This window comes from Mercenaria mercenaria, chromosome 16 (assembly GCF_021730395.1).
Source record: "Mercenaria mercenaria strain notata chromosome 16, MADL_Memer_1, whole genome shotgun sequence".
NCBI lineage: Eukaryota > Metazoa > Mollusca > Bivalvia > Venerida > Veneridae > Mercenaria > Mercenaria mercenaria.
This window is the reverse complement of record NC_069376.1, coordinates 64,964,331-64,988,332: the sequence shown is the minus strand read 5'-3', so window position 1 is coordinate 64,988,332 and position 24,002 is coordinate 64,964,331. Positions and strand designations below refer to the sequence as shown.

General features: G+C 33.6%; 2 protein-coding genes across 5 annotated transcripts in view; both read left to right on the top strand.

Moving 5' to 3' along the window:
* The first annotated feature begins 604 nt into the window (after positions 1-604).
* LOC123539774 (thrombospondin-1-like) lies at positions 605-17,896 on the top strand. 3 transcript variants are annotated; one of them, XM_053527275.1, is made up of 11 exons: positions 610-654; positions 2,887-2,989; positions 4,012-4,059; positions 5,625-5,704; positions 6,274-6,339; positions 6,933-7,068; positions 7,401-7,523; positions 9,519-9,689; positions 10,954-11,124; positions 12,152-12,319; positions 15,064-17,896. In XM_053527275.1, exons 2-11 carry the CDS (start codon positions 2,959-2,961, stop codon positions 15,465-15,467), a joined length of 1,398 nt encoding a protein of 465 aa, XP_053383250.1. In that variant the 5' UTR covers positions 610-654; positions 2,887-2,958; the 3' UTR covers positions 15,468-17,896. The 3 variants fall into 3 exon arrangements, with proteins under 3 accessions (XP_053383252.1, XP_053383250.1, XP_053383251.1); XM_053527277.1 differs by lacking the exon at positions 7,401-7,523 and having other exon boundaries at positions 605-654; XM_053527276.1 differs by lacking the exons at positions 610-654; positions 2,887-2,989; positions 4,012-4,059 and adding an exon at positions 4,070-4,525.
* Positions 17,897-21,529: 3,633 nt separating this feature from the next.
* The window catches only part of LOC123540413 (uncharacterized), an 84,433-nt gene continuing 81,960 nt past the window's right edge, over positions 21,530-24,002 (top strand). For both annotated transcript variants that reach the window (XM_053527274.1, XM_053527273.1), the window contains exons 1-2: positions 21,530-21,711; positions 23,427-23,600. In XM_053527274.1, coding sequence (XP_053383249.1) covers positions 21,538-21,711; positions 23,427-23,600 — 348 coding nt within the window. In that variant the 5' untranslated portion in view covers positions 21,530-21,537. The remainder of the gene's footprint in view (positions 21,712-23,426; positions 23,601-24,002) is intronic.

The following is a 24,002-nucleotide window of genomic DNA, read 5'->3' as shown; positions in this document are numbered from 1 at the left end:
TCGTTTTACAAATTAAAAATTTCGCTTTATTTTAACGTGTGAATAAATATCCCATGCATACAAAGACCACAATTAAACTTTCATTTACCGAGCAAGACAATTTGGAATCTTTATTTTTTATATATATGCGTGCGATCGATTGACAACAGAGTTTCGTGACACCTAAATTAAAGTGCCAATGAACCAGCTTGAAAGATATACCAAAAGACTTTGCTCTATATCAGCACAGTTTTATCTTATAATTTGTGTTACTATATTTATTTTGTTGTAAAAGTCAAAGTGACATTATGTGCTAAAATAGAAAATTTGATACATTTTTATTAGAGCAGAAAAAACAACTATGTTTAATTGTCCACCAGAACATTATTAGTATAAAGTTTGGTTTTCTATGTTCCTGAAGAAATATTCTCTAATAATTTGGAGAGTTCAGTATATATGTTGTTCCTATAATTATGCTTGCGGACACAAGAAACTTTTTCAACTTATTTTCTCCTTTATTAGGACTTGCAAACTAGAGACTAATTTTGACAGCCTAAAGGTTCAAGAAGTTATATTAGGTAAACATAATTGTCATAGCTTTATAGGTGTTGAAGTTATTGAAGGTCTCGGATAGAGTAAGCTTGAAAATATTTACAAGCCGAAGGGCAAGACTTGGTGAGTTTTCAGTTTTTCCATCTTTAGCAGTTGATAGAAATTATTTTGTTTCAACAAAAATGAAATAACATAAGGTAAATCTGTCTTATAATTTTACATATTCTTTAACAATCAGAAAGTAAATGAAGTTTATATTGAATATTAGAAATAAACGATAATTAATTATTGGAGGGTAGTTACAAGCTTATAAAAGAATTCTAATATGTGGTGCAGTGAAACGCGATATTTATTGCAGGACGTCGGGATTGCCTAAATGATACTTTCAGAAATGTTTATAATGATCAGGAAAATTATGGCGTCTACTGCGTAAATGATAAAAATAGGAAGAAAAATGCTTAGGTGTCATAATTTAGTTTGTCTTTACTTTATGAATGCTATTTGACTACCAGGCTTACTTAAAACCACTGTAGTTTGCATGTTTAATTGTACAAAATTTGAATAGCCTCGGGAATTACCTTCTATTAACAAAACACACAGGCTACGGTGTGTACAATGTAATGATATATAACATTTTCTTTCGAACATGCGACATCTATGTCGTCACTTTCTGTAAAATAATTCTGTTCTTTTTATATAAAGTTATTCATTATATTTCTTATGTGAAACAGAGCAAGCAACAGAAGGAGCTTTAAACTGTCATTAAACTTTTCGAAATAAAGCTATTTGTTTAGGCACATGTGACTGATTTCACGTACTTTACACTTAAGACATGGTCGTTTTTACACGACTGTTACGTTTGTTCTACATGTAAAACACTTTAACTCACTAAACCCTCCACCAATATTGGAAATCTTTGTTATAATCATACTTTTAAATTTTGTGTACATTATGGAAAACATTTAAGGATTATACTTAAAATAACAGGCATATAAATGCAAACGGTAGAATGTTCTATACCCGCACAAAATTGCCTAGAATATGATGCATTTTAATCACAATGGTAAATGCCACGTTATTGATAGCACAGGTATATAAAAAAGTAATGGCGAGGGTTTGCTAGTTTTAAGTACAGTTCTTGATTAACATGTTAAAACTTTATGAAAAAAAATGTTGAATGAAAGACAATTAAAATTTCTCATCTTCTAAAGGTTAAAAAGCACATACCAGTTTTTAAGAATGTCTTGTAATGACATTTTTTTTCACTCGAAAATGAATTATTAAAAAGCTGCAAAGGGGAGACATATTGATAAACAGTGTACAGTAATACAGGTAATAGTAAAGGCTGATACAAGTCGGGAACCATTTACTAAACTAGCGCACGGCTCACGAACAGGGGTTTTCGGAACAAGTCCCAAGAAAAATATCCCCCGGACGAACGCTTCCCATTGAGCTCGAACCTTCTACCTCCCGATCCTGATGCGGATGCCCTTAACCACTGGGATACGGTGAATATGAAGCTGAAAGCTGTTTTTGTACCCCTTGTGACTTCTTTTCTAGGAAACATTAAGTAAAAGACACAAATGTTTAAAGACTAACAGTAAACTGACAACTGAAAAGGCGCACAGGGAACATATATGACATGCATGAATGTTCTGCAACAGTTAATATATTAAACGAAATCACTACATTTCATTTTCAAACTTGAAAGACTGCAGTATTAGACAAACATTAGGACTTTAGAATAGTGATGCAAATATGACAGTGTAATGTTTAACATCATATTTCAATATTTATCACTATTTCTTATCACAGGAGCTTCATCACATGATGTAAAAAGCCTTAAAGAAAATGATGTATGAAAACATAGTATTCTGTGTAAAATGTGACGATCTTAAGATGCATCTTAAAGTAGAAGTTATAACCATTACGATTGATTTGAGGAAATAAAGTACGTCTAAAATGAAACGGAACACTTTTGTTTTATTGGGGGAATGGAGGAGCTTGGTTGCTCAGGGGACCCTGTCATCTATGTAATTGTGTTTATATAACTTAAATACTGTTTGAATTACACATTTATTGACTATATTGGTTTCGGTATAAATTGCCTTAAATCTCTTTTCAAAACCGGATTCAGTTTAAGTAAACTGAGGGAAAGGGGGGTGGGGGGGGGACGTTTTATTTTGAAACTCGCGTAAATATTTTCAAAGGCTGCATTACAAAAGGTACAAAAATATATCTGTGAACTGGGTTTTACAAAATTTAATATATATCTATCTATCGTGAATGTAAAGATTTTGTCATAAAGTAAGTTTTGTAAAACATGCCCTACTTCTAAAGTTACTTTTGTTTCAGTTATTTGGCAACGCATATTACGATGACAATGTAATTCAGGTTACTTTGGATAGGACAAAAGCGACCCTGAAGATGAGATATAATACACACATGGCCATCTTTCGTAAGTAATTTTAGAAGGTTCTTTTTATATTTTTCTTTCATGAATGGAAAGAAAAATGCGAATGTTCCCCTTTATTTAAAGATTTACTGTATAGGAGAATAAAATGTGTTGGAAGAATAGTAAAAAATGTTTTATATTGAAAATATTATAATTAGACACTTGTTTTACATTTTCAATAATCCAAATCTATATAGGAAGAAGTCATTTGTTAGTAATTAGAAAGAAGTTATAAGTAGTTTTTTTCCCTAAAACATTTTTGTGAATAAAAGAAAAGCGTGGTATTTTATTAAATAAAATGTGACAATGTGCTTATATACCGGTATGCGAAAACTTGAAGATAATGATACTTAATGAATAATTGTAGATATTTTACTTATATATGTGAATACTTGAAAATAATGTACTTATATATGTAAATACTTGTAGATAATATACTTATATATGTGAAAACTTGTAGATAATGATACTTGATGAATACTTGTAAATAATGTACTTATATATGTAAAATCTTGTAGATAATATACTTATATATGTGAATACTTGTATATAATGTACTTATATATGTGAATACTTGTAGATAATGCACTTATATATGTGAATACTTGTAGATAATGTACTTATATATGTGAATACTTATAGTTATGCTGCCTGTACGTTAATTCTTATAGATATTGATGAAACCTATGGCAATGATACTTACCTTTATATATGATACTTGATTATAAACATATGATGCTTAAAATATGTATACTAATTTTGAGAAGTTTGATATTTCAAAGATGTGCCAGCCAGACTAGTTTAGAACTAATAGTTTTCTTATATACTCATTGAAAACGTATAATTTTACGGGCATGGCATCAAAAGAAATATTTTCGTTTTATCCTAATAAATTACCTGACCCAGTATTTTCAAACTTGATTATCATTCTTAGTAATTATTCTTTGAAAGACACAAAACGAAAATAACGAATACACTAATATTTTCAGTGTATGGTAACTTAACAGTTAATTTTCTTGTTTCAGATCCCATCGCTATTCTTACAGTAGCTCTAACCGTATTCGGTAGAGCAGGTACGTTTGATTTTATCAAACTGTTATTTTAGTCAGTATGTTTATTGATTTAGCTTGAGGAATTTTTGAGGTCTTTTGTGCGTGTACATAATGGAACGAGTGAATATATAAGGTGATATACATGTGTTTGATAACTGATGAAGGTTTCAATTCCGGACGGGAGAAGCATTTAATGTAGCAAAAGCGAAATGTCCCGTGTTTAAAAAAGGTAAAACATACTTAAGAGAATGAACCGGTGATAATTATTGAAGATATCCTACAATAAAATAGTTCTAAATATAGACCATTTCGAATGACAATATATTTCTAAAGATACATTGGTTAAAAAGTAGTCCTTTTGATTATAACAACTTCATATTTTAAGTTATAATGTTTACGAAAGTGTTCTTTTTTTACTCTGCTTCTTGTGCAACGCCGAGTAAAATGACAAAGCGCTCATCCTGAATGATGTTGTTTAGTTTTAAAGGTATGTGTCGGTCAGTATATTTTGCAAGTGCATTGGTATGTCTGAATAAACATACTAAGTATATCTAATAAAAACAATAAAAATCTTGTTAAAACCCTATTTTAAAGAAGCGGACCTGTCGGTCGGTCGGTGGAAAGAACCATTTCCGGCCAATAACCGAGTTCAGTAGATCAATAGTCAAGGTCACAGTTTTCTGAACCTTGAAAATGGTTTCCGCCGAATAACTGGAAAAATTACTGAACCCGGAACTTAACATCATGAGTAGACTTATAAAGAAACTGAACCGAATATATATCTAGTTTTCGTGGTAAGTAAGTCAAAGTTTTAAGTCGCATGGACCTGAACACTTAAAACGGGTTCCGCCCAGTAACTGGAGAACCACTTCACCCAGAAGCATCATTAGGCTAAAAGAAAAGAAGACCTCTATAGTTGTTTTGGATCAGTAAGTCAAAGGCCAGGAACCTTCAAACTTAGTAGCATGATTGTGCTTATAAAATAGATGACCCCTACAGTTTTTGGAGTCACTAGATCTCGGTTTCCACTTAATAATTTGAGCACCTAATTGGGCTTATAAAGTAAATAAGGACTCAGTAGGTCAAAGGTCAATGTTACAGGGACAAGAATGTTGATACCGGTTTCTGGCCAGTAACTTGAGAATCACTCAACCCAAAACCAATTCATTCAAACTTAATTTAGCTTTTGAAGTAGATGATTTATTTTGTGTTAAGGGTCAGTATGTCAAAAGCTCACAAGGGTCTGAGCCTTGAAAGCAGTTTCTGTTCAATAACCTTCAAACCATATAGCATGACAAGGCTTATAGAGTAGATTGTTTTGGTGTCAGTAAGTCAAAGGTCAAAGTCACAGCGGCGTATTGCTCAATAACTGGAGAACCACTTAAAACTTGATTGCATGACTTCGCATTATAGAATATGATCCCTGTTGTTGGTGGTGCCCGTAGGTCTAAGGTCAAGGTCACAGCGGCCTGAACCTTGAAGAAACGTGGATTAATATATTAGACATGTGCTAAATATCTAAGATTTTATTATTAAAACAAGTGTTTTCATGGTTTTTTAACTCATAAATATTTCTTACATTTCAGCGTCACTAGAATGTTACAACTGTAGTGGCGTGACAAACTTGCGTAAATGTAACACCAAAGTTACATGTGAAGATAAACAGGTACATGTTTAACCTTTAAAGTGTTAGGTGGAGTCAAGAAAATATGTGACATGTCGTCTAGTCAAGATTCTAATCCGCTTTACTCTAAATATCTCTCTTTGTCCAAATTGAAATATTAAAAAGGCAGTCCTTACCTTGCTTTTGTAGATCAGGTTTGAAAATTCATTAACTTTGTCAGTCTATCTTCTTAAACTACGCATGTCAATAAGATTTGAACAAACTATCTTATGTAGTAAAAGGAAGATTGTTTTTGACCTGAATATCCGTTTAAGAGGTCTGTAAAGCGTTGAATTTCATAGATTTTTATAGAAGTGAAATTTCTGAAATTAATGCCATGTGTTAATTCGCATAACTGTTTGAATATACTAAACTTGTAAATTGATATATTTCCAATTATCTTTGCATAACACAAATTTAGGCACAATTAAAGGCTTTGCAACGCTTTTGAACTATAAGTGAAAATCATCATTCTGTGCGGTAAATGGTAAATATTTTATATAAGTTTTTCACTTTTTATGTTCGTAAGAAACATGCATTTGAATCATACAAGTGCCTTTTGTATTTTCAAGGTGTGTTTTAAAAAGAGAGAATACACTGAACACGTTTCGTATGATTTAGGATGTGTCGACAATCAGGTAGGTTTTTCAATATCTCACACAAGACTAATTTAGAAACATATACTCAAAGTAGCTGTGTTCGGTTTGACATCCATTTTTAGATAACTTTTTTTTCAAGTTTATAGAAAAGAGGCAGGGACGTGTTAGGTAAAATCTGAACAACATTGAGAAAAAAACTCACAAGGCCATAACTGATGCATTTCCATGAAACACATAAAAATGTAAGCTCATGCATGGTAAATTACATAGATAACTTCTGATGTAAATTTAAACTTAAAAGAAGTATAACGATGCCGCATTTTAATAAAACCTTTTTTTGCCTTAATACAAACAAATGAACGCTATTCCCAGTCTTTCTCATGTTTTCTTTCTAACACGTGTGAAATTACACTTCGTTGTATTCCTGTTGTTTTCGTATTTTTTTGTATCTTTTACAATCTAACTGTTATTAGTTATTATTTTACAAACTTTTATTGACATACCCAAATTAAAAGTATATGAATATTATTGAATAAATCTTAAGTGATAAAGAAATTCCTGTATTGGCATACAATTTTGTCGTTTCATTTTATATATTCATATTATGCAAAACTATTTATTCCTATTTTTAGAATTGTGGTGACTTTGCAAACTTCACTTCTGGATCCGGAGTATCTGCTATGAAAATGGACGGAGGCCAAACACAGCCATGTTTTGAATGCTGCTCCACAAACAATTGCAACTTCAGACTCTGTGGATATAAAGATTGTGAGATTTATGTCGTTGTCTCTTGTAGGCAACGTTTTTTTCTACTGATGGTTGCAGTTTGGTCACGAAATTTTCTATTTGCTTACTTATGTATGTACTTAACAAAGTACGGGAGTATAGCTTTTAGGAATCACAGTATTAAGCTTTGACCTTCAGATTAAAATGGTAAAGGACTATAGCCATCACATTATTGAATAACTGTCTATGGTCAGTTAATGATTCCTACTGGTTTGGAGCCACTGATTCAATGTCAAGGTCACTGCATGCTTGAGACAAATACACCCAGTTAGTTTGGGGTAATATGCTTTTACGAACATTTTGTTTCACTTCAGCTTCTGAGTGTGTCGATGACGCAAAGACAGACTGTGCGTATTTGAACTCCTTGTTCAGTATCTGCAAATTGATTAATCAAGCGAAGAAGTTATGCCCAAAATACTGTAAACTATGCAATGTGGGTAAGTTAAATAATATTATAAGTGTATTCAGTAATGGTTCAAATTTTGTGTCAAATTCTAGAGCAGTCTGATTTTACGTATTTATTGAAAGTTCAAAACAGATTCCTAAAAGATAATGTATATTTGTAATCAAAATGTTCAAGCAGGAGTATTTTAGTCAGTACGTGAACAGTACCACTACCATAAATAGGATTTGTAATACATAAAGATTGTATTTATACATAAATGATTACTGGCTGTCTCATTTTAAGGCATTTTTTTATTTTTGTTTTGACTGAACATGTACAGCTGTTTGAATTCAATGTTCTGAATTTTGTTTGACGTAAAATATAAATTATTTGAATTCCCCAAGCATACGAAAATGTTATATATTAACTGAAACTACTTTTATATTTCGATTTTTATACCTAATTTGAAATTGTATATTGTATAAACATATTTATAGGAAAAATAGGAATGTCAATAGGAAACAGTGATAAAATATTTCAATTTTTTTAACAGAAACAGTATTTTAATATAATATAACTATTTTATAACATAAAAGCCTGATAGCTAGGGTAAAGATCTTAGATTTAAAGTCTAATACAAGGTTTACACATTAATACTTGTTCCATAATGTTTCAAAAAGGTCTGTTTAGGTCTTAGGCCTCCATGAAATATCTCAAAACAAGAAACCCTCTTATAAAGAGCAATATAAATGTCACATTGTTTCTGTAAATTCGTCAAAATGTTGCGTATCAAGTTCAGTTTGTGTATCTTTTTAAGTATTTTATAAATTTCAAGATGTCCGGACTAAAACATAATTAAAACAGGAAGGAACAAGTGTAAGGACAAAGTTCAAATAAGATTTATTTTGGAAACATACGTGCGGTATAGTCATATCATTTGTATACTTTCTCCTTCCCGTATAAAGTTGACTGACTGAAGTCCAAGTGCAAAATCTACAGCAGCGAGTGGTGTAAAAGTACCATTTTTTATTTACAAAAACATGATTCGAACGAATAAAAATTAAAAGTTATAAAACCAACACACTCTAGATTATGTGCTTTTGAGGTTCGTTTATGCTAAATGGTAAAAACACCAGTCTATTTGACATGTTTATGTCATTTCTAGGATCTCTGAAATGAAAGTCATCTTTAAGGAATCTGATCGCACTCGTTAAGATCTTTTTAAGTAGCTAGACTTGTTGATTTTAATAAGAATCCCACACTGTAAATGTATTCGAAGACAAGGCAAACAAATCAAGGGTAGTGTGTGCATATGCCTTGTATTCTCAAGTCTAATACCGTTCCTAAGGTGCACACCAAGGCATTTGCCACTAGGAATATCTCTAAGCTGAACTCTTGTGCATTTTTACGGTAACAGATCATTTGCTAGGAAATTGCCATTACTAGTTTCCCAATGTCGAAAGTTATGTTTAAGTTTGGTTGAAACAGTGACTGTGTTTATGGTTCTATAAATGAGTCACCAGCAAAGAGTCTCAAAGGTGAGGTAAAATTGTCTTTGTGCGGTGATTAACGTCACAAAGAGATGTAATTCCATGACTATTCCTTGCGCGAACACTGAGGTGACATTGTCTACAGTTGATGTGGAATTCTCCAGGAGTACTTCTTGTTTCCGGTCGCCGACAAATCTCTCTATCAAGCTAATGAAATTAATCGAGTTTATAAAGGAGCCGTCGTGTAGGACTTTGTTATAGGCTGTGGAAAAATATAAAAGAATGACTTTGGTTTGCTTGTCTTCAGACATTCCTCTTACCAAGTTCTTGACTGTAGTTAAAGAGTTATATTTCACATTATCGTATTCTTTAGAAGATATCAGTGAGGATGTTCTGTTTCTCTGAATCTGGTGCTTTTGTCCAGTCTGTCTTGATCCGAAGTAAAGATAATATAGCTTAAAGGAAACTAAATGAATTATTCCATCATGTGATGGAACGAACTACATTTGATATTATCATTGGCAAGTGAGAACTTACAAAATTATTTAAACTTTCAGTGGATGGGAACTGGTCACCTTGGTCAAACTGGTCAGACTGTGACGTCACATGTGAAAATGGAACACAGATTCGAACTCGGTCATGTACAGACCCTGCTCCACAATATGGTGGTTTGGATTGCCCGGGAAATGATACCGATACAAAGTCGTGTCACAGGGAACCTTGCCCGGGTAAGTTAATGATTGTTTATAAGCATGGATTCAGTTTTAATAGAAAACATCATGTGGCGTTGTGCTTCTACATTTAATACAATAAGTGCCAAGACGTTGTACTTCAGAATGTTTATACGAACTGTCATATAAAACTCCTATTATCCCTCGAAACAATATTTACAGAACTGATAAATTTACTTTTTTCTCGCAGTTGGTAATGAACTATGTGTCTTAGAGACAATGAAATAATATTGTTAAGTCTCGATGTGAAGTATTACGATAAATTAAGCACCTAAAAGGTTTTAGTGTATCTTATTGTCCCCGCCTTTTTCAAGAAAAATAGAAATAGGTTTAGTCCTTCCGTCCTTACTTTCTTCAGTCCTTCCGTCCGTTTGTCCGGTCAATAACTTAGTCATCCCTGAAAGGATTTTAAAATAACTTTGCATAAACGATCATCAAAATAAGACGACGTGTCATGCGCAAGACCCAGATCCCTGGCTCCAAGATCAAGGTTACTTTTAGAGGTAAAAGGCTAACAGGGTCTGTTTCTTGTCTGTCTGGTCCACAACTCTGCCATCCATGAGGGCATTTTGAAATAACTGCATAAATGTTTACCATAAGACACGATGTGTCATTCGCAAGACCAAGACCCCTAACTCCAAGGTCCAATGCCCTTAGGCGAGGGACGTTGGTAACTGTTCCAAATTCTTGTTTTTATTATTATAATAATTAAATTTGTCTTTCTTCCTTATATTTAAAAATTATGCAAACTTATAACAAGTATTATGTTTTTGTTGCTGTTGTATTCTGAAAAAGGAGTATAATATTTTTTCATTGCATTTGTTAACATGTTGTTGAAATACAAATTTTGGTCGTTTTAATTTATTCATTTTATCAAGGACTTTTCAGTTTTGTCGTGTTAAGCGATTGATTGAGTTTCAACTTTTTCTAGTTTATTATTTACCTATCTGACTTTGCGTTTTGGTCGAGTACCTGTTTTGTCGATTTCTATATATTGAGCGACAGAATAATTTACACACCTCTGCGCACCACTTTGTTTTGTTTGTTCTTTTTTTCAAGCATGTCGGTAATAAATCGACGACCGGACGATCTGTAGTAAAATTTAGTGAAAGCAATCTTTCGGTGTACGGCATTGAGCCGAAAAGTGATAAAAATGCATATAGTCTCACTTAACTATTTATATTCTGACCGCTAATTGTTGTTGTTGTTTGTTTTTTTAACAGAATATGAACAATATGTAAAGCTAATCTTTCTTTTACAGTTCACGGAGGTTGGAGTACCTGGTCGTTATGGAGTTTGTGTTCAGAGTCCTGTGACATTGGAATACGGCATCGTGATAGATCTTGTACTGAACCTTATCCGAGTCTCTTTGGCGACCACTGTTTTGGGAACTCAAGAGAGTATAAAAAATGCATGCCTGGAGCTTGTGCAGGTAAGCTGTTATGCAGCATCGCAGGTTTAACATATTTCCTTAGAATTCGTTTAATAACATGATAGCCGGCATGAGATATTAAGATGAACTTGATTTATACTTTTAAACAATCTCTAATTGACAGAGAGAAAAGTATGAGGCCATTGAGAAAGATCAGACAGAAAACATATTTATCAAAAACTAGAATATGTCAACTTAGTCTTAGTATGAACGCGAGTGTAGGCACCTCTCAGGACGGTCTGTGATAATGACGTAAAGAATCTGACCTATGCTAAAATTAAATGTCTTATTCAAACTTGACAGAAGGCGTTATTGTACTATGAATATCTGTCAAGTAAAACCACTGAAAAGCAGAAACATTTCCTTACTGAATGTTGTTATTAAGATGAATTCTTCCATTTTAATGTTAAAGGACAATTTCTGACACACCTGACTGACATTTCTGGTGATTTTTCCTAAGCCGGCAACGCCCATCTGGCACCCAATGCCAGACGACTAGCAATTCGTGCACTGATCATATATTGTTTATGTGAAAAGCGATAAAATCAAATACTTACCACACAGTATATTTCTCGATTCAAAATAAGTAAGCTTACGGATAAAACATAACGTTATGGTACCAACGATAAAAATACAGGTAAATTTCAAGTATAAGTCAGTTGATATCAACTCGTCTTTGCCTCAAACCCCACCTAAATGAACACTGCCTTTGTCTGGTATTTATAAGCGAGTCATTCAAAAGTAAACGTCTTACACAGAAAAATCTTCTCAATGAAAATTACCAATGTCAAGTATTTATATAAGTAAATCCATTGAAAGTAAATCTTCTTAACCGGAACTCTAATTGAACATTGCCTTTATCCGGAATCAGTGAATCAATTGAAAGTAACTTGTCTAAACCAGAAACCTCTCCTTGCTGAATACAACCGTTGTCCTGATTAGGTCATTTGAAAGCTACATGTTTAAACCGGAAAATTTTCAAAACTGAAATTTTAGATTGGTCATAATGATATTTGTATTTTACTAGATGGCGGTTGGTCAATGTGGAAAAACTGGGGGTCATGCACTGAGAGTTGCGGTGGCGGAGTACGAACACGGTCAAGGTCATGCACCAATCCACGCCCTTCTTTGACGGGTCGGTCATGTGAAGGAGATAATACTGATGTTAGTACGTGTAACAGAACAGCGTGTCCTGGTTAGTATAATATATGTAGTAATTACAAAAGGTTAATCACAATAAACATTATGCAGAAGAAGAAATAAGATTAATTCAACGACAAAATCTTATCTTTTAAACTAAACTTTTATTAAGGATGATGGTAACTTTGCAAAATGAATAATCAGCTAGAGACACATAAAACAAACAAATACAAGTACCAAGGATAATGATCCATTAGGAAAGTATGCATGCTTAACAAATAGACAAATGGAACGGTCACTAGCGAAGCACTACTGTGGAATTTAAATCAATTAAGGATGTAGGAACGATTTTTTTTTAACTTTAAGAATTTTTTCATACTCTGTGAGCTTGAAGAACATTAGTTTCCAAGATAAAACAAGAGAAGAAAAACACAGGTCACCGAACTCGTTTTAATTTTAAAGAGATTTTCTTCACCCACTGTTTAAGCATTTCTGAAATTTTGTAAAATTGAAAAAAATGGTGTTACTTAATAAAACATAACATATTTCGCTTATTGTTATAGGGATTTCAGATCTTACAGGTTTATATGAATACAAGGTGATGTCAGTTTTATATAAGCATAAACGTCAATAACAAATCTCCTTCATTTTTACATGTTGACATAGTTATGCCACCCACTTTATTTTCAATGGAAAAAAAAAACGTATTTATATCTACAAAAATAATCTGACGTTAAGATTTTCAAAATATTTTGCAGCTTTAATGACACACAAAAATGCTTCAAAGTGGAAAGAAAAAGAGTTGGGGTCACCGTGCATCTTACAGATTTATTAAGAAAAAATCTGTTAAAAACTGTTGAATTTTGATATTTTTTGTTCTTTTTGTTTTAATTTATACTTTCTAGACAGTATAAAGTGCTATCTTGAAAACTTTTATTTCAATTACGAGGGGTGATTGAAAAGTTTTGCAACTGCCGTAAAATTTCGAAATCCACGTGAATAGATGCACCAACCTTGCATGTATTTGAAATTCAAACATTTATCTATTGATGTGTAAAATTTCACTCATGTGTATTGTACATGTTACGAGAACGAGCAAATTGAAAATCCCTACTCGGTGACACTGTGTTAAAAATGGCTGGATTTAGAAGTAGTAAATGGCTAGAAATTCGGACCTAGATTAAAGCAAGGAGTCATTTGGGTTTAAATGCACGGGATCTTTTTGCTGAAATTTTTGACATATATTGACACCATGAAGTGTCTTACTGCACTGTTACCAGGTGGATATCCCATTTTAAATCGGGTCGGGAGCAGTTGCAAGATTTACCAAGGAGTGGGCGGCCAAAGTCTGTGACTACCGACAAATACGTCAAAAAAATAAAACAACTATTAGAGAAAGATGCTAGATTAACTTTGCGAGAACTAGCTCGTCTTACGGGGATATCATCGGAACGAGTTTATCCTGTTCTAAAGGAAAAGCTCAAAATTACAAAGATTTCTGCTCGTTGGATCCCTCATTTGCTGACGCCACAGCAGAAACAGGAGCGCGTTAAGAAGGCCAAATCACTACTGAAGTTGTACTCAAAATGTAAAGGTAACGCGTTCTCTGAATTGGTAACGGGTGACGAAACATGGGTACATTATTTTGAACCTCGACGAAAGTGTTCAAATTGTGTATGGGTATGGGCAACAAAACATTCAAAGAGACCCGTAATTGCCAAGAGAATTTCAACAGTGCGCAAGGTTTTATATTGCGTTTTCTTCAACCATAAAGGACCTGTCATCCCAGTTCCTGTGCCTAAAGGAAGAACTGTCAATGCTTAATTCTATAAAAAAAGTGGTTTTGACAAAGCTTGATTGTTACTTTCAAAAACGCCGACCACGAAAGGGTATGCGGAACATTTCACTGCTACATGACAATGCTTCCAGCCACAAAGCCCAACTTGTGGAGGATTTCCTGGCAGAAAGGAAGATGCGAGTGTTGGACCATCCTGCTTATTCCCCGGACCTGGCCCCGTGCGATAATTTTTTTTTCCCCAGACTGAAATCTGTACCTACTGGTAGACGCTATGACTCTCGAAACGGCCTAGGGGCTGCAATTTATCAGTGCCTTAAGGGTATACCTGTTGAGGACTACCAAAAATGTTTTCAAAATTGGATTAAACGCTTGAAACTTTGTGTGAAGGTAAAAAGAGATTACTTTGAGGGAACGAAATGCTAAAGTTGTTGATTTGACTGCTAATTAAAGAAATTGAAGGTGGGTTGCAAAACTTTTCAATCACCCCTCGTATAGCTTATCATTATATGTATCAGTCAGGAAATTATCAAAGCCAAACCTGATCTACTTTAATAGATATTTGAATTTACCTACCCCTACTCCACTGTAAATCTTATGTCAATTTTAGGCAAATGACAGCCAAAAAGAAGAGTGAAAAAAAATTTTCGCCAAAAAAAAGTAGAATCTATTTGGTTAAATGGTACATTATTAGCCATATTCTAATTGTTTAGCATTATTTTTTGGCAAAACATTAGAAAGCAATTTTTGAAGAAACATTTTTCAAAATGGCGGATATCCCCCAAAAAAAGAAAAAAAAAACTCGTACATCCTTAAGTACGCATATATTCTCATAAAAGGCATTCATCTTAATCATGAACTACAATTAGTGTCTGTGAAGAAAAGTACTCACAGTAACGATAGAAGTCTTAAATCATAAATACCGACACGAACCTTACCGTCTTAACCTCTCTGAACTGATACATTTGAATTTAATTATATTTATTTACTTTTTTATTCAACAGAATACAATGTGGCATTCACAGCGTACAATGTACACAGGAATTCGTCAAGCTACGCTACCCTCCTGTTCCAGAAGACCTACACCAACTTTGGAAACGCGTATGATACCACCACAGGGAAATTTACATGTAATATTCCTGGTGTGTACCATTTTGTTGTGACTTTATTAAAGTGTTTTCAAGATATTAACAAGGTATTTGCAGATTTAAAAATCAATGGTAGCAATAAGCTTCAACTGTTCTTACGCCCTAAAAACAATAACTACAATGAAGCATACATGTTGACTGGTGCTGGTACCTTCCATCTGAACCGGAATGATGTCGTACATGTTCATGGAGTTCCTAACTATTTTTATAATAGTTATAATTCTTACTTCACTGGGTTCTTGATAACTCCAGATGAATAAAGTCAGTTTATTAATTATTGAATAAACTAAATCATACAAAAACCAGAAATATAATGTAGAAAAAACAATTAAATAAATCATTTTGATATTAGTTAAAGATGATAATGAGAAGTATGCCATATTTTATGGTGGCAAATTTATTCTCATGTTGGAGAAGTATCATTTATTACACAGAAATTTGGTGAAATCATAATAATCGAAGCGGCTGTTCTTTCTTAAACACATGAAAAATCAGAAATACATATTTAATTCTTTCATTGCTTGAATGTTTTACCTTAGGGATTTTTTCAAAATGGGAGTCTATGGGAAAATTACAATTTTGGTGTGACATCTTCGCGTATAGAAAAATCCTACATGAAACTTTACACAGTTGCACGTTCACCCATTTTCTATCTAAAAGGTTAAATTAAATATGCGTGAAAGGTGAATAAAACCTGCGTTAAAACTTTTTATATAAGCTAAAAGGTTGAAATCATAGAAAAAAAAACAGTGTGAAATCTTTACGCACAATTTGATTTCTATAATGATTTTTTACCATAAAGGTCTATTTACGCACTTTCTCTAGCGGACCTATCCGATAGCTACGAGCAAATGAAGAGTATTGAGCAAATGCTTCAGTTCATTTTAGTAACAGTTTCACGTGAGTTTCATTTAAACTTTATGTTTTTCTATTTTTTTTTAATTATGTAAAATATATTTTGCCATATAAGATAAGAAATATGCTTTTTGTAGCAAAAGGTGTATGCCGGTGAAAATGTGAAATGGCTTAAAGCTACGATATGAGTAGATGTTTTAAAGCGTATAACGTTAGTGCTTTACTGCATTATATGAGAGACTGAATACCGGAACTGAATTCTATGGAAAACTGTTTTGTTCATATCATACCAACACCTATCACATAATTATCAAAGCGCGATGGTATTGTGGTAGAATTGCCGAATAGTTGGATTGTAAGATGGCGATGGTAGGATAGTAGGTTAGCGAAGTTAGGATGGTAGAAAAGCGATGGTAGGATAGTACGGTATACTGCCATCCTGCTGTCGCTGCCAATGCTTTCCTACTATCATACTTTCCTACCATCCTTCGATATTACAATCTTATTTTCCTACCATCGCTTTACGTTCTTTTACCACCCGCATATTAGTGCACCTCAAGGGTGGCCATTTTCTTACTGTGTGCCAGCTAAGTGTGCGCCATCATGGTTAGCATTGATTTAGCATACGAACGCGCAATGTAAAAGGGCAATAGCCAAAAAGTATTATTACGTAGGAAGAAAAGGACGAAAGGCAATGGTAGAATAGCGACAGTATGGTATAATATTATATCATCCTACTGCAGTTATCCTACCATCCCAATGTCGCTATCATATATATTTCTACCATTGCACATCCTACCATCTAACTATCCTACCATCCTACGATTGCGCTTTGATGATAATAATAGGCGTCGGGCGCTGGTAGGATATGAACAAATATTCTTCCGCAGAATTAAGTGTTTGAATGCAAGTTTTCGTCTTTTATATTTTGCATGACTACGATGTTGTTTACAGTGTCCCGTTAGGGCCTTCGCGGCATTTTTATTTAACGATTTTCAAAAGTCGAAATAACGAAACCACGATGTTGAAAGTTCTGAAGTATGATAATGACAATGTGAAATAAGTTCGACGTTTCGCCATCATAGTTATGTTGTTTCAATTCTTCAGCAGCCTAGCTTCGTGTTTACGGCTTTTAACCATCTTAGTTTCGTTATTTTTCAGCATCATTGTATCGTTCTTTTGCTGTTTCGAACTCGCAATATCCGCCGAGGGCTCTATTGGGACACTGTAGTTATCACATTTTGTTTACATTTCTTCTACATTTCAAGTATATATATGTTGTAAAACTCATATAACTTGTACTTTATAGTATGTTGATTCAAATCTATGTACTTTATTTGGCTTGTGCTTTATATTATATTGATACTAGATAACATTATGCTGATGCTATTTTTAAGAAATAATAAGTTCCCAAGTGTGGTTTATCGTAGAATAACCCGAATTTATGAGTTCTTATGCGGCCTTCATGATATATTGTGTCGCATAAGAACGAAAAACTAGGGTTATTCTACGATAAATCACACTTGGGAACTTGTTATTTCGATTCTAACACGACATACAAGTATCAACAGTGTTAGAAAAAATGGTAACTATTTTTTACGACCGTGCTACGCACCTGGATCGGATGACGTCATTGCACGCGAGTGGTTTATTGCAGAATAACCCGAGATAGATTTTGCTCTACATGTATGTAGGTTATTCGCTGATCGTGTTAGAATATGAATTAATGTGACTTGAAATTTATATTATGTTGAATCTATATGTGAACTAATTATACGGATTAATATGCTAGTGTGACTTGTACATACTGCATTAAATGCTTACATGACTTGCACTGATGTTTATGTATTTTTTTATGTATATAATTCAAATGAATGTAGTAACTAAAATATACACCGTCTAATTGTTCAGATACGCTGTATGAGTAAAATACTTCTTTGACCAACTTTATCTAGGAAGGCATTTAATTTGATGGCTGTAAATATACACGAGTCGTCATCATTGTATCGTTACATTCATATTTTGGCAAGAATGGTATTTGACCGCTCACTTAGAATCCTGGTGAGAGTGGCATATGAAAGATCAATTAGAAACCTGATGAGTGCAGTAAATGAAAGATCAATTAGAATATCCTGATCTGAGCAGTTGTGCAATCCTAAAAGATCAGTAAGAATCCTAATAAGAGCAACTGTGAAAGACCAATCAGACACTTTATGAGAGCAGAATGTGAAAGATCAATCAGAATCACTTTGACAGCAGTATGTGAAAGATTGATCATTTTTGCATACCAGACGGGGATTTCCGGTATTTTTATCGGTGCCGGAAAAATCCAGGGTGTAAGATGACTCTCGTGCTGTAAATGACGTATTACGAAATACATAAATGTAGCAATTTACATTTTATTTCATAAAACGGAATAAAAATCCGATCCCTTGACAGTTCCTCCTGTTTCCTGATAGTATATTTCTCTATTAAAAAAAAAAACGTTATTTTACCAAAAATTCATAACGTTACGCTGCAAAACTGGAACTAAACATTGTTATTTGTCTTTGAAACGTCATGACGTCTTTCCTGTTTACTGACGTTGGTTTCCCTCGCTTTGTTAAAGTACACTGCCAGAAGAAATAGTTCTAAAAAGAAAGCCGTTCGATTGATTTTATTTCTATATTTATTTCTTTAATATGGTATGCAAGAAAAAGATTCTGTCACTGGTTGTAGGTGCAGATGGGAATATCCGGCTCTCAGGTAACTGTTTACGCGGTTACTCGGCTGGAGCCTCGTAACGGCCTAAACAGTTATCCTCGATGCCGGAAATTCCCATCTGCATCTACAACCGGTGAAAGAAACTTGTAGAATCCTTATGAGAACAGTACTGGAAAGATCTATTAGAATCATGTGAGAGGGTTTTATATATAACAGACCAGTTAGAATCCTGGTGAGAGCGCTTTGGGACAGATCAATTGGGATTCTGGGCGCAAATTCGGTGTAACTAACTAGGCCATAGTACAATCCACAGTTAAACAGCCGAAACCTCCTGAGACCACTTTTGTGGTGAACCTTTACCAGGTTAATTAAATGCCTTGATCGTATAGAAACAAAGCTTTCAAAAGTGGACTCGATAAATCTACCGTTAGAGATAAACAGTGTTGACTGTTATGACCTTTTAATCAAAACTGTAGACAAACATTCTCATCCATTAGGTCAGACACTGCTATTAATTTTTCCATAGGCTTACATTGTAAGAAATGACTCTGTAGGACCCCCTCAAAACTTTAGTGGACACATGAGGTGCCATTTACCCTGTCAAATAGCCTTCCAGACACCAAAAAATAACATTTTTACATGAGCATGCCCTATCCATTTTTTTTTCTATTTCCATTCAAAGACAACCTCAACTGTGCATAGAATTTAGTGGTGAATTCCAACAAGTACTTACTTCACTAAATTGTTAATTTCAGAGTTAAATATATAGCCAGGCAGCTATAAAATACTTCAAAATGCACAGAAAACATTACATTTCCAGATTGTAAGAATATTTTCATGATTCAAATCAACACATTTTTAACCAGTCAGCTGAAGTCTCATTGAATGCTACGGGTTTCCCTACACATTTTTCAACCAATCCGAAGCCGGCAAATAATAACAACATTTGACCATTACAGGTGTGTTATAGTCTCGAGACCTCTGCCATGCGACTATAATTATATACACTAAGTATGGCATGGCAGACAAGAAAGACAGCTACACCGTTAACTTAAAAGTAGTTCGGTTAAATGGCTTGACTAAATTTTCTTTTGAAGAAAGACTCAATCAAATTACCACAAATTGTATCAAACAAACGTGATGATCCCAAAAAGGAAAACAGTTTTTATGATATAGATATACATATTTATAACACAAAATACATTTTAGAAAGTCATCAGAAACGACTTAAAGCGCATTTGCTGATTTCATTTTTATAATTTAAACCGAACGCTAGTGCTATTTTCCGACGGGAAATCCAGATCCTGAGTTATCGTTGCAGTAATAGAAGATGGCGTCCTTCAAGCCAGTATCATCACCGCCTCCTTGTTGTGACTCAATTTTCGTATTTAGACCACAAACAGCGCTGTGTTTGTCACAGCTGTCGCTCCACTCGCCCCAGTTCCCCCAATCACCATGGCCAGGTGGACTGTTCAGTTCTGTTTCAGCATTTTCCCGTCAAAGTCACGACAGAAGAATTTCACATAAATTAAATGATCATTCTCTTTTTTATTTCTAAGTAGGAAAAGGCCAATTTTTTAATGATAAATATTTATTAGGTTACATATAGATCACGTTTTAACAATAACACAAAATATACATATATAAACTAACCAATTGCAAATGAGCCAGAGTAGTACATTTCTCATATAAAAGGTTAGTTATCATTCACTACTGACTACTGTCAACTACAAAATAAACCTATTCAGTATAAGAAAACTGAATATATACATAAATAAGACAGTAATCATTATAAATATTGAACTAAACGATTACTATCAGAAATCACATAAACAATAAACAATAGACAATTAAACATATAAATATTACATGAAATTATGAACACTTATACAATAATATCAAGGGCCGGGCGGGTTTGGGTATTTTCAAAAATTCTTTCGACGTGATCCAACCAAGAAAAAATACAGAATGAAGAAATTTGTCTAAATAAAATTATCATATACAAGAATAAGCCTATCAATGATTATGACAAAAAGACCAATAGATTTAAAAAGAATAAAACACTAATTCCCCGTTTTGTTAAAACCCGTCTCTTTCGTCGATACACAAACACCGGTTTTGTTACACATTTACCTCAGTTGATTTAAACACAACATTCCCCGTTTTGAATGTGAAAAATCTCATCGCTTAACATTGAAGATATGCCTTAATCTTAAGCCATGGATAATTTAAAAATGATAAGAATAAGAGTTGATAGAAATATGATGAATGTAGCTACAGTAATAAAGAAGTTCCCAGTTGGTAGGTTTATAACTTAAATCCCCGATTGGTTGCGTTTACATGTGTGTGTGTGTGTGTGTGTGTGTGTGTTTTAAAGAATGTTCATGCCATGCATTTTCTTACAATTTTGAATACTTCAGGAAAGCTCCCCGGTGTGCCTTGTTATGCCGTCAGTTTTTTTTAGTTATAAATAATGTTACATACTTGTTGTTTGTATGTATTTTGGTTTCGTTTAGAGGGAATCCTTTCTTTGAAAATGGCTATTGAGATTGGATTAGTGCCCTTGCTTTGTTTTCAAAAACAATCATATAAATATGTGTGTATAGAATTACAATTTAATAACATTATAAAACGTGCGGACTTTTTCTCATTATTCGCTACATTTATTTCCAATATTGTTTTCCATAGGAACTAAAAGGATGAGAATTATACTTTAACTAATAGATAGATTGATAACCTGCTCATAAATTCAAATGTATTGTCTTTGCCTAGATGGAGGATGGTCAAACTGGGGGGATTGGAGTACGTGTAGTGACAGTTGTGGAGGAGGAATCAAATCAAGAAATCGGTCCTGTTCAAATCCAACACCATCTACGAATGGGAAACAGTGTATGGGAAACTTCGAGCAAATTGGTCAATGTAATAAACAATTGTGCCCTGGAATTGGTAAATATTTTTGATAAAAGTGTCTTAAGGTCTGTTTTGTCAGTATTTGGTGTTTATGTGTTTAGGTTTTCAAAGGATTTGACATGCCATGCTCTTTCTCACGATATTGAATGCTTCAAGAAGGCTCTCCAGTTTTATTTTACCACTGATCTTTCTAAGGTGTGCCTTATTTTGCCGGTACACATACTCTGGGGCTTTTGTGCATATTTCAGTTTTTATACCCTTACATAGTTGTTGTATGTACGTATTTTGTTTTCGTTTGGATGAGATCATTTCTTTGAAAAATGGCTATTGAGATTGGATTAGTGTCCTTGCTTTGTTTTTCAAAAACAGTGATATATATATTTGTATGTGCAGACTTATAATTTGATAACAGTTTAAAAATTGGAGAACATTTTTCTCGATATTTGCTACAATCATTTCCAATATCGTTGTGGAGAAGAACTTAAAAGTTGAAAGTTATATTTTTATTGATAACCTGCTCATAAATTTACGATTACTGTAATATAAACATGTTTATGTGTAGAATTGTAATTTAAGGTAAAACCTTCCAGAAAGTAAGGACATATTTTGTTATTCAAATATAAATCCAATGCCCCGGTGTACTTGCGTTGTGTTTCAAAAACAATCATATGAATATAATGTGTAAGTGTAGAATTATGATTCAAGGTAAAACATACTCCTTATCCTAAATCATCTAATTCATTTGGATATGTTTTAGGCGACAAACTACTTTAGGAGATGGTTCTGTCCAGGTGCCCGTCCGTTATGAAATTAAGCACAGGGACTTTTTCCGCCATTAAAACTGTAAAGTCGCCATATAATCTATAATTGTGGGTTAAACCCAACAAAAAAGAATGTAGCTTTAGGAGCAAAACAGAAAAATAATTGTATATTGTGTAACCGGACAATTATAGCAGAATGGTCAGTAAAAGAATTCAAAAATAATACTTTAACATAAATTTAGCCAGCTTGTTCAATGCATTGTCCTCAAACTCGGCATGGATCATTTCCGTTCTTTCAAAATTCTAGCAGTACATTTGGACTTGAAAAATTAAGAGCTGTATTACCTTTGTTTCTACTAGAAGTTTTTCAGAAAATTGTTCATTTGAACAAATACTTGTATATTATTATAATTTGTCAGAAATAATCCCTGTGTTTTCCACTTTACTTATTTCCAACAATGATAAGAATTATAACTATTACTATGTTTAGTCGACAAAATGGAAGTTGGTTAAACTGAGAAACTTGGAGTGCGTTTAGTAGAATTGTTTAGGGGGATCAAATGCATAAATCGCTTTTGTTCAAATTCAACACCGTCTACGAATTGGAGACAGTGTATGGACAACTCCGAACATGTCCGTCTATGTAATAAACAACCGCGCCCTGTAACTGATAAATTCGTTAAGGTCTGTTACGTGGGGTCCTCAATTGCGCTTCACTTTGTAAAATCATTGAGTACATACTAGTACATTAGTTGTTTTTCCAGGTTTTCCGTTTTATATACATGTATTCATGTGCTTTTTGCTAAATCTTACATACCATGCGTTTTAAAAAAAATCATATAAATATTATGTGTGTGCAGAATTGTAACATAATGTATTCATGTGGTATTCATTTCAGTTATTTCGGCTATTTTCCAAAAAAAGACTAACAGAATGAGAATTCTACTTGCACTTATACTCAAATGCTGTTGTTGTCTTCTTTTTACCTAGATGGAGAGTGGTCAAACTGGGGAATATGGAGTACTTGTAGTGACAGTTGTGGAGGAGGAATTAAATCAAGAAATCGATCCTGTTCAAATCCAACACCATCTACGAACGGGAAACAGTGTATGGGCAACTTCGAGCAAATTGGTCAATGTAATAAACAATTGTGTCTTGGAATTGGTAAATATTTTTGGTAAACTTGTCTTCTGGTCTGTGATTTTTTATTGTTTTGCAATGTGCAAAGTCAATGTGTTCATGCATATAAGTTTGTCAGCCTTTTGTTGTTGTTTTTTTTTTTTTGTTGTTTGTGTGTGTGTGTGTGTATGTGTGTGTGTGTGTATGTGTGCGTGTGCGTGTGCGTGTTTTAAAGAATGTTCATGCCATGCATTTTCTTACAATTTTGAATGCTTCAGGAAAGCTCCCCGGTGTGCCTTGTTATGCCGTCAGTTTTTTTAGTTATACATAATGTTACATACTTGTTGTTTGTATGTATTTTGGTTTCGTTTTAGAGGGAATCCTTTCTTTGAAAATGGCTATTGAGATTGGATTAGTGCCTTGCTTTGTTTCAAAAAAAATTTCATA

What these genes read in the sequence shown, in the direction of transcription:
- LOC123539774 (XM_053527275.1), top strand. Translation starts at nt 2,959, where the DNA reads ATGAGATATAATACACACATGGCCATCTTTC. An exon ending in TACACACATGGCCATCTTTC is followed by an intron (nt 2,990 to 4,011) that starts GTAAGTAATTTT and finishes TTCTTGTTTCAG; the next exon opens with ATCCCATCGCTATTCTTACA. An exon ending in TTACATGTGAAGATAAACAG is followed by an intron (nt 5,705 to 6,273) that starts GTACATGTTTAA and finishes TGTATTTTCAAG; the next exon opens with GTGTGTTTTAAAAAGAGAGA.